This window comes from Carlito syrichta, unplaced genomic scaffold (assembly GCF_000164805.1).
Source record: "Carlito syrichta isolate Samal-C Ts95f unplaced genomic scaffold, Tarsius_syrichta-2.0.1 Scaffold306872, whole genome shotgun sequence".
Classification (NCBI taxonomy): domain Eukaryota; kingdom Metazoa; phylum Chordata; class Mammalia; order Primates; family Tarsiidae; genus Carlito; species Carlito syrichta.
In genome coordinates, this window is record NW_007250968.1 from 57,721 (window position 1) to 68,780 (window position 11,060).

An 11,060-nucleotide genomic window follows, 5' to 3' on the forward strand; every position below is an offset into this window, starting at 1 on the left:
CCGCGGGCTCAGGCAATCCACTCACCTCAGCCTCCCAAGACGTGGGATTACAGGCTGAGCCACGGAGCCTGGCTAAAAGCAAGGGAGAACCTGGAACAGGGCGGAGCTACTCAGGCGCATGGTCTCCCATCCAAGTGCTGAACGGCAGCGACCCTGCTTGGCTTCGCAGTCGCTGGCGGATCTGTATCCTGCGCAGCCTAAAGGGCCCTGGTCCTTGAAGTTATTAAACTGAGGCCAGGCAGAGTGGCTCACATCTGCAATCTCAACACTTTGGGAGGCTGAGGCGAGAGGATTGCTTGAGCCCAGGAGATCAAGACCAGCCTTGGCAACATAGCAAAACCTCATCTCTCTAAAAAAAATTAAAAAATTAGCCAGGCACAGTGGGGCACCCTGCTATTACAGCTACTTAAAAGGCTGAAGCGGAAGGACCACCTGAGCCCAGCAGGTCGAGGCTGCAGTGGCCGTGAGCATGCCACTGCACTTCAGCCTGGCAACAGAGTGAGATTCCGATTCAAAATAAATAAATATATTTTTTACAGGACAGTGTAAGGTTAAGTGGGGAACAGAGGAGAAGCAGAGAAGCATAGTCAAATATATATTGTATGGTCAGAATTATGTCCTCTGCATAAAAGGGCAAAAATATCCATTGAACTGACTTAAAGGAAATATACGAAATCACTTAAATAAAGCTTCCATTTTGTGATTTCTTTCCCCCCACCCCTTTTGTTTGCTTTGCTATGATAAACATGTATTGCTTTCTAGACTAACAAAAAACAAGTGAGTAAAATGTCTTTAACATGCCACAGCACTGCCAGGCTTCCTTCACACACCCACTGCTGAGAGAAGAGTCCAACACCTCAGAGACAAGTGTCTCCAGGGCAGTGTTTGGTTTTGATTAAAAACCAGACTGGGCGCTGTGGCTCACATCTGTAATCCTGGCACTTTGGGAGGCTGAGTGAGGACTCCCAGAGCCCACGGTTCGACACCAGCCTGGGCCACATGGAGAGACCTCATCTCTACAATAAATCAAAAAATAAAAAATTAGCTGAGTTTGGTGGCTCGCACCTGTTGTACCAGCTACTTGGAAGGCTGAGGTGGAAGGATCGCCTGAAACCAGCAGGTCGAGGTTGCAGTGGCCGTGAGCAACATGCCACGGCACTCCAGCCTACGCAACAAAGTGAGACTCTGACAAACACATACACACAAAACAGAATCAGGAAGAAGTAACACTTTCAGAGACCTAGAAATGCCCAACAATTATTATTATTTTTTTATTAAGGGTCTCACTCACCCAGCTGGAGTGCAGTGGTGTGATCACAAGTCACTGCAGCCTTGAACCGCTGAGTTCAGGCAATCCTCCCACCTGAGTCTCCCAAGCAGCTGGGACGACAGGCATGCACTTCCCCGTCTGGATAAATTTTTGTAGGGACAAGGTCTTCCTATGTTACCCAGGCTGGTCTTGAACTCCTGGACTTAAGCAGTCCTCCTGCCTTGGCCTCCCAAAGCATGAGCCACCATGCCTAGCCACAAGGATAATCAACTTGAAGTGAGCAGGCCTCAACCCGAGAAGCCACCACGTTAGGACAAGAGCCGTCACCCAGGGTGCCTGGGCCTGGTCTGGTGGTGAGTTATACCTAGGGACTCCCGTGGGACCCACAACTTCAAACCAGCAGGGAGCACAGCTTGGTGCCAGCCTGCCCTTCTCATCAGGGCACTCACCAGGTACCACGAGGAGCTGGACACCAGTTGGGAGCAGAGAATACAGGGGGACCAAAGGCAAACTAGGTCTTTGCCCTCGGTCTAGGTCTTTGCCCACATTCAGCAGATAGTAAACAAACAAACACCACAGCCACTCAAGGCTGTGTACAGTGTTGGAAGACAGGAGAGCACGGCAGGGGTCCAGCCTCAAGAGGGCTGTCACCTAAGGAGGAAGGGCGGTTTCCTTCAACAAATATTCACTGCACATCTGTGCCTTGCCGGGCACGGTCCTAGATGCAGATGAACCTGAAAAGGTGCTCATCCTCATGGGGTGTGTTATTCTCAAGCTGGAAGCAGGCCGGTGACAAAGCCCGCAGACTTCCTGGAGGTAAGAAGCCCAATGGGCAGACAAGGCAGGGCAGAGAGCCAGGTGAGTAGTAGCTATCACAGGCAGGAGGTAAAGACTGGGGGAAGGAGCTTTCAGGCAGGGAAAACAGCAAGTGGAGAGGCCCGGGGACTGGGGAGCTGGGAGGGATGGCAGGGCCAAAGGAAGAGGTGAGGCTGGAAGCAGGGAAGGAGGGAGACAGGCAGGACCAGGACAGCCACGAAACCGACCCTCAGACCCTCAGTTGTGACACAACGGGCTGACGCTGCAGAATGACCATGCAGGTTGTCCTAAGGATTAAACACAAATGCACAGCTCTAAGCTCCAAGGCCCACCAGGCAAATGCTCTGGGGGGTGACGACAGTGGTCACTCCATAGCTCGTGGCCAGCCCAGTCTTTTCTAGGCTGGGGCGAGGCTGAGGCTGAGCAAAGACACCCATTCCGGGAGCGGTTAGGAAAGTTGGTCTCTGAGCTCTGGTCAGTGCTGTTTGGCAGCTGCTGTGGGGCCAGTCCTGTCAGTGAGAGGGGCGGGGGCCCTGCCACTTCCTGGGGTGGGAGCAGCAGCTGCTGCAGGCAGTGCCCTGCTCTGCCACTGACTGGTGGGGGGCCCCTCCCAGCCTCCAGGGTAAGAAAAAGAGGCGAGGCCCACCTTCCTGCTGGGTCAGCCTGGGCCCCACGTGGGCTTGGCTCCCCTGCAAACACCAGCAAGGGCTGGCATATCACTCCATCCCCGGAAACCTTCCGGGTACAGTGAGTGCCTCTCGGACCCAGGCTGAGGCTCCTCGAAGCTGGCCACGTCCCCACCATGCCTTCCTGAGAAGGGAGAGGAAAGCAGAAACCACCGGCTTGCTCAGTGACACATGTGGGGCCTGGGGCCCTCCCTGGGTGGCTGCTGCTTCCCGTTCAGCCCCACAAGATGGGTCCAGCTGGAAGGGTGGGGGGCCCCTACCTACAGCCCCAAGATCTGGGGCTTTTCCTGGGCACGGGGCACGTGTGGCCCCTGATAGCTGATGGCCGCCCCCAGATCATTCAGAAGGGGTTTTCACCACAAAGTCTCTTCTGATGAAAACATCCCCTTTCTACTTCCCTAGTTTCAAACAAGTCAGAGATGAAGGAGCAGACAGGGACATTGGAAATCTCTTTCTAGACTGTAAGTTTCATAAGGAAAGAGATTATTTTATTTTATTTTATCTTATTTTTTAGAGTCAGGGTCTCTGTTGTCCAGGTTGGAGTGCAGTAGAGTAATCATAGCTCAATGCAGCCTTGAATTCCTGGGCTCAAGCAATCTTCTCACCTCAGCCTCCCAAGTAATCAGGACTACAGGCATACGCCACCACACCCGGCTAATTTTTTAAAATTTTCTTTTCTTTTTTTTTTTTTTTTTGAGTTGAAGTCTCACTGTCACCCAGGTTGGATTGCAGTGGTGCAATCATGGCCACCGCAGCCTTCCAAGTAGCTGAAACTACAAGCATACCACTATGCCTGGCTAATTTTTTTGATATATTGTAGAGATGAGGTCTCACTAAATTACTCAGGCTGTTGTCAAACCCATGGGCTCTGGCAATCTTCTCACCTCCACCTCTCAAAGTGCTGGGATTACAGGCATGAGCCACCGCACCTGGCCACTTCTTTTTTTGGTAGAGACAGAGTCTTTTTATGTTGTCCAGGCTGGAGAGAGTTCCTACTCTGCCCACCACGATAACCCTGGCACTACATGCAGAGCATGGAGCCCTCATTAAGCTGGGACTATGGGTGGTGCCACCTACCCAGCTTATATTTTAATTTTTTTTGTAGAGACAAGGTCTCACTATGTTACCCAGGCTGGTCTTGAATTCCTAGCCTCAAGGAGGCCTCCCACCTCAGCCTCCCAACGTGTTGGGTGACAGGTGTGAGCCACTGCACCCAGCCTCCACTGTGTTTTAAAAGAATGATAGATGCATATGTATGTATAGTCCACACACACATACAAAAGGGTCTGGAAGGTTACACATCAGGTTTTGTAGTCTTCACCTCTCAGGATGTGGGATTTTGGTGGGGCTGTGCACAGAGACCTTATGCTCTCTACTTTGTAGACTTTTTATTCTTCAAAATGTTTTAGAAATTGTTTTTTATGGTTTAGAAAATTAAAATGCAAACATGGCGAAGTTTTTTTGGTTATGTGGGTTTCTGTTTCTTCTCTGTTAAGTAAAACCCAGGGGAGGCCAGGATGTGGTAGAAAGAGACCTTCACACTCTGCTGAGAGGAATGTCAATCGAGACCAATGCAAAGGGTGTGGTGCCAAGAGACCAACAAAACCCTGACACACAGCACACTCCTGGCACTCTGCTTCCGAGACTCCCTCGTGAAGTTGTGATGACAGAAAGAGATTCTGAGACCCCGAGCCAACAGATATTACCATGTTGCTTAGTACAGAAGGTACCATCAACCACGTGAGAAACTTCCCAGCACAAGTCAGGCTTTCACAGGTAAATGATGTTTTGTGCATGTGATGATGTGATGGAATATAAGGAAAACATTAAAATGATGTTTCTGGGCTGAGTGTGGTGACTCACGCCTGTAATCCCAGCACGTTGGGAGGCCAAGGCGAGAGGATTGCCTGAGTACAGGGGTTCGTGACCAGCCTGGGCAACTTGGTGAGACCTTGTCTCTACAATAAATCAAAAAAGTAGCCGGGTGTGGTAGCACACACCTATAGTTACGGCTGCTTGGAAGGCTGAGGCAGAAGGACTGCCTGAGCCCAGCAGGTTGACACTGGGGTGGCCGTGGGTGTGCCACTGCACTCCAGCCTAGGTGATGGACTGAGACTCCAACTCCATCCCCATTTTTTTTAAGTGCATATTTATCTTATAAAAACCAATATTTCCTGAGAACTTACCAGGCACATATCACCTGCATATGTATTCATATATACATCATTTATATCTGTGGCCCTTTAGGGTAGCAAAAACTATTGCCCCCATTTTACAGATGAGGCCATTGAAATTAAGAGAGATTAAGTAACTTGCAGAAGGTTACCCTACCCAGCAGTGCTCCTTACCGCCATCTGGTCCTACCTCTCTGTACACAGAAAAAAGACTGGAAGGAAGCTACAGTAAGCAGTGGTTTATTCTGACAGAATTATGAGTGACTTGAAATCTCTCTATGGGTCTTATTGTTCCAAACTGTCTACGAGACTATCTACTCATTTATGGGTGTGTATATGTGTGCATGTGTATATAATTTTTTTCTGATTATTAAGACAGTGTTGCCTGGCTCACACACTGCTTGGGCCCAGGAGTTTGAAACCAGCCTGACAATATAGCAAGACCTTGCCTCTACAAAAAAATTTAAAAATTAACCAGGCACGGTGGTGCATGCCTGCAGTGCCAGTTACTCAGGAGTCTGAGGAAAGAAAATCACTTGAACCCAGGAGTACAAGTCATGGTGAGCCATGTTCATGCCCCTGTCCTCCAGTCTGCGTGTCAGACAGAATAAGACCTGATTGAAAAACAAACAAAAAGCAATGCTGCTTGTTAAAAGTCCAAACATTTCCAGATTTAGAAGTCCACAATTCAAGACCAGGCATGGTGCCTTGGAAGGTGGAGGTGAGAGAACTGCCCAAGCCCAGGAGTTCAAGACCAGCCTGGGCAATTTGGTGAGCCCTCGTCTCTACAATAAATCAAAATATTAGCCGAGTGGTGGCACATGCCTATGTTTCCAGCAACTTGGAAGGCTGAGATGGAAGGATCACCTGAGCCTAGGAGGTCAAGGCTCTGGTAGCCATGAGCATGCCACTGCATTACAGCTTGGATAACGGTGAAACTGACTTAAAAAAAAAAAAAAGAGTCTGTAATCCTGACAGAGAGGTAAACACTTAGGAGTTTGTTGTATATAACCCTAGAGTTATTTGTTTATAAATAAAAATATTCTAAAATTATATATAATTTGTATGTAATTGCTACTTCAAAAAATGTAATCAGATTAAACATACTATTTTGCAAGCTGTTTTTCCCCACAAGTTCGAAACCAGCCTGGCAAATTGGAGAGACCTCATCTCTACAAAAGATCAAAAAATTAGTTGGGCATGGTAGCTTGCACCTATAGTTCAGCTACTGGGAAAGCTGAGGTGGAAGGATCACCTGAGCCCAGCAGGTTGAGGCTGCAGTGGCTGTGAGTGTGCCATCATACTCCATCCTGGGTGACAGAGTGAGATCCCAAATGAAAAAAAAAGAAGCGGTGGCAGCTGGGCATGGTGGCTCACGCCTGTGATCCCAGCACTCTGGAAGGCTGAGGTGAGAGGATTGCCTAAGCTCACGGGTTTGTGACCAGCCTGGCCAACATGGTGAGACCTCATCTCCACAATAAATTTTTAAAAAATTAGCTGGGTGTGGTGGCACACGTCTGTGGTTCCAGCTATATGGAAAGCTGAAATGGGAGGATCGCCTGAACCCAGCAGGCTGAGGCTGTGGTGACAGTGAGCATGCCACTGCACTCTAGCCTGGGCAACAGAGTGAGACTCTCACTCAAAAAAAAAAAAAAAGTAGCAGCGGTAATGCTGGATGTGACTATCTAATGAAGTTATTGAGCACCTACTATGTGCCAAGCCCATTCTGGACACTTTGGTTTTTAGGTCAATTGAGACCTCTGCCTGGAACTTGAAAGGCCCCAAAAGCTGAAATTTACCTCCAATCTTTAGAGAAGTATTGGGAGAAGAAACACTCATCTAACCGTAGCTGTTCTGAGACATTCCTCAGCCCAGGAAAGAAACCTAACATGTGCTGGGCCTCTTGGATGTACTGGGCGCCTAACAGGTGCTTTGTACTTACTGTCTCATTAAATCAGCACACCAAATTTGTGAAGTAGGAACTGTTACTCTACTCTCAGTTTGAGAAAACAGAGGCTCAAAAAGATTAAGTGGCTTGCGCAAGGTCACCTAATGCCGAGTGGCAGATCCAGGACAAAAACAGGTCTTCAGACTTCAAGGTCCACACCCGCTTAGTATCCAACTGGCTCAGCATAATAGATTCTCTCCCTTTCCCACCCTGCCCAGACTCCCACTCATGAACCCAGAATTGCTCCACACCCACCCGGAGCCCCAACTTCTGCTTTATTTACTTGGCAACTGTCAAATGACCCTCAGAGGAAGTTTGAAATCCTAGACAGAAGTAAATATTTAACCCAAGGAAAAAGCAAACAGTCCAGTAGCAGACGGGGATATGCCCCGAGTGACCACTTCCATGTGACTGCGCTTTGTATACTTCACCCCAATGGTCACAGTCACCCTGTAGGAGGTTCTATTGTACAGATGAAAGAACTGAGGTTTGGATGGCTAAATACATGCCTCCGGACCGCAGAGTAGTGGTGGAGCCAGGATTTGAACCAGGTGTGTCTGACTATGCTTTGGTCAGACAGTAAGAAGAGAAAGGTAAGAAGAGACAGAAAGATGACATCCAGACTCCCAGGCCTTCCCCACCGCTCTGACTCAAAAAAAAAGATGAGGTCTTGCTATGTTGCCTAGGCTGGTCTCAAACTCCTGGGCTCAAATAATCCTCTTGCCTTGGCCCCCAAAAGTGCTGGGATGACAGGCGTGAATTACTGTACTGGCCTTCTGTTCTTTTTTTTTTTTTTTGAGTTGGGAATCTCACTCTATTGTCCAGGCTGGAGTGCATTGGCATGTTCACGGCCACGGCAGCCTCGACCTGCTGGGCTCAGGCGACCTTTCCGCCTCAGTCTTCAAAGTAGCTGGAACTATAGACCGCGCGACCACGCCCAGCTCATTTTTTAATTTACTATAGAGATGAGGTCTCACCAAGTTGCCCAGGCTGGTCTTGAACCTGTGGGCTCAGGCAGTCCTCTCACCTTGGCCTCCCAAAGTGCTGGGATTATAGGCAGGAGGCCTTGCTGTTCTCTTTATTACCATTCTCTCCCAAATTCCCTTGTTTCTTACCTCTATGTCTCTGCCCACACATCTCCCTCCTACTGGAGAGGTATTTGCCTGACTTTGTCTACCTGGCAAATACCTCTTCATCTCTTACTAGTCAGCCCAAACCTTCGTCTTGGATACAGCTGAACCCCCAGGCCAAGCTGGGGACAGACTACCCACCTTGATACACTCCCTGCTTCAGCACCTGGCGGTCAGCCCCGACTCCTGCAAGCTCTGTGACCCGCTTTCTTGGATCCCTCACAGGGGGATGCTGAAAGCCACCCTCCTGCCACAGGGGACACCTTTGTCTACACAGTGCCCTTTCAGCTCCCACCCTCCTTACTAGCCCTGCAGCTGTCAATCCCAGGGCTCAACGGTGATGCCTTTTCTCAGAGACATAATTTACATGCCCCTTAAAAATACCAGGTATCCACTGGAAAAAATAAAATGTGAAGCTTCTGTGTTGGAAGGAAAAGGGTCAGGAAGTGGAAGGGGGAAATGAATGAAATATTTGTTTTTGTTTTGTTTATGGGGACTCACTCTGTCACCAGACTGGAGTGCAGTGACACAATCATGGCTCACTATAGCCTCAGCCTCCTGGGTTCAAGTGATCCTCCTGCCTCAGCCTCGAGAGTAGCTGGGACTACAGGCTGAATGAACTGTTTAACCGTCAGAGAAAGACATGATAGAAAACAGAGTTGAATGCAGACTCATAGACAAGAAAGAACCACTTCCCTATCACTATTGTCTCTTTCTAAATTCACCTCCCCCAGGCCACCAGGATCCCTCCCCTCATAGAGCCATGTGCAGAGGGATCTGGATGGCAACCTGGGACAACATATGCTGCACATTTCTGGACAATGAGATTGAAGACCCTTTCTAGCTTTCTCCTTTAAACTTTCATGGACCAAGTGGATTTTGTAAAATATGTATATTTTAGGCCAGATATGGTGGCTCATGCCTGTAATCCCAGCACTTTAGAGGCCGAGGCAATAGGATTGTTTAAGTCCAGGAGTTCGAGACTCACTGGGGCAACATAGTGAGACCCTGTCCCTACCAAAAAAAAAAAAAAAGAAAGAAAACTGCCAGGCAGGTGGCTCACACCTGTAATTCCAGCACTTTGAGAGGCAGAAGTGAGAGGATTGCCTCAGCCCACAGGTTCAAGACCAGCCTGGGCAACTTAGTGAGAGCTCATCTCTACAATAAATCAAAAAATTAGCCAGGTGTGGTGAAATACACCTGTAGTTCTAGCTACTTGGAAGGCTGAGATGAAAGGATCACCTGAGCCCAGCAGGTCAAGGCTGTAGTGGCTGTGAGTGTGCCATTGCACACCAGCCTGGGAAACGAGTGAGACTCCTACTCAAAAACAAAAAATCAAAAAATTACCCAGGTGTGGTGATATGTGGCTGCAGCCCCAGTTATTCGGGAGGCTGAGGCGGAAGGATAGCTTGAGTCCAGGATGTAAAGGCTGCACTGAGCCGTGATTGTGCCACTAAACTCCAGCCTGGGTAACAGAGTGAGATCCCAACAAAAAAAACACATATTTTTAAAGCAAACAATAAAGTCATTATTTTAAAAATGCATTATAGGCACATTATTCAACAATGCAGAAGCAAACATGACAGGAGTCTAGGGCTATCCTTGGGGGAGGATGAATTGCACTCGGAATCCTCTGGATTAGAAGAAGTAACAGCAGGAGGGGAGGAACCGTCAACATCCTGGGAGGCCATGGGATTAGGACTGCACACCCCCACCAGGTCCAGGATCCCACCCGCCTGAAGGCCAGGCCAACACCCCAGGCTGCCCTGCCCTGGACCCTTACCCAGCCTGATGTCTCCCTCCAGGGTCATCAGCACGTTGCCGGCTTTCAGATCTCGGTGGATGATCTTCTTGCCATGCAGGAAGTTGAGCGCTTCCAGCATCTGGCGGCAAACGACCTGAATCTGTGGCTCCGTGAGGCCTCTGTCTAGCTCTGGAAACAGAAAAGAGCTGCGGTCAACCAGCCAGCACTCACACAGGCAGCTGCGAGCAAGAAACACAAAAGCCACCAATGTCATGGACAACTGCGCTGGGCTCACTTCCAAGCACTTTATATGTCCTGACCCATTTTGTCCTCACAGCAATCCTGTAGAACAGACATAATTATTGTCCCCATTTTACAGATGAGGAAACTGAGGCTTAGGGAGGCAAAGTCACTTGCTCAAGGTCATGGACGTGGAAGTCACACAGATCTGAGATTCAAACTGGAGACTCTGGATTCAGAGCTCGGGTCCATAAACATGAATTGTAGAGATCCGTGGCATCAGCAGACACCAGGTGGTGCTTATAAGCTTGGTGCAGGAAAGCAGAGGGCAACATGGAAACGTGGAGTAACCTGTGGAGGCCTGAGGCAGGTCATACAGGGCCCTGCTCTGAGGCCTCCTCTGGCTAAAACAGGCCCAGAGTTACCTGGCCAGGAATCCACAAGGCTCAACTGTCCCTGCCAGGTCCCCCAGGTCTCCCACAGACACCAGCCAGAGCTGCAGGCAACAACTGCAACTTCCCTGGAAGCCAGACCCAGGGAAGGGCTCCTAGACCAAGGATCCTCCCTCTGGGGTCTGCAAACAGCTCCCTCTCCCTGTGGCCTCAACCTTAACCTCCGTGTCCCCATAGGGGCCAGGCTCAGAGCCTGCATGGGCTCTGGGAGCACACAGACTGATCCTGCGCCCAGGTGCTGCCTCTCACTAGCGGTGCGGTTTCTGCTCCAGCTCTTCTGGGCCTTCATCTCCCTGTCTGTAAAATGGGATGATTATAATTAGAGTAGGGGGGCTACATCCATAAAGCGTGTTAAGATCTCAGCATGGCCGGGCTCGGTGGCTCAGCCTGTAATCCAGCACCTTTGGGAGGCTGAGGTGAGTGGATTGCCTGAGCCCGCGGGTTCGAGACCCGCCTGGGTAACTTGGTGAGACCTCATCTCTATAATAAAATAAAAAAATCAGCTAGGCATGGTAGCTCATGCCTGTAATTCTGGCTACTCGGAAGGCTGAGGTGGAAGGATCGCCGGAGCCCAGCAGGCGAGGCTGCAGTGGCCGGGAG

The 11,060-nt window shown here is 49.6% G+C and overlaps 1 protein-coding gene across 1 annotated transcript in view; it reads right to left on the reverse strand.

The window, feature by feature from the left end:
- The window catches only part of LOC103265835 (serine/threonine-protein kinase 10), a gene marked incomplete at its 3' end in the record, with an annotated part of 113,034 nt that overhangs the window by 50,542 nt on the left and 51,432 nt on the right, over positions 1-11,060 (reverse strand). The window contains exon 7 of the mRNA XM_021715229.1: positions 9,808-9,957. Coding sequence (XP_021570904.1) covers positions 9,808-9,957 — 150 coding nt within the window. The remainder of the gene's footprint in view (positions 1-9,807; positions 9,958-11,060) is intronic.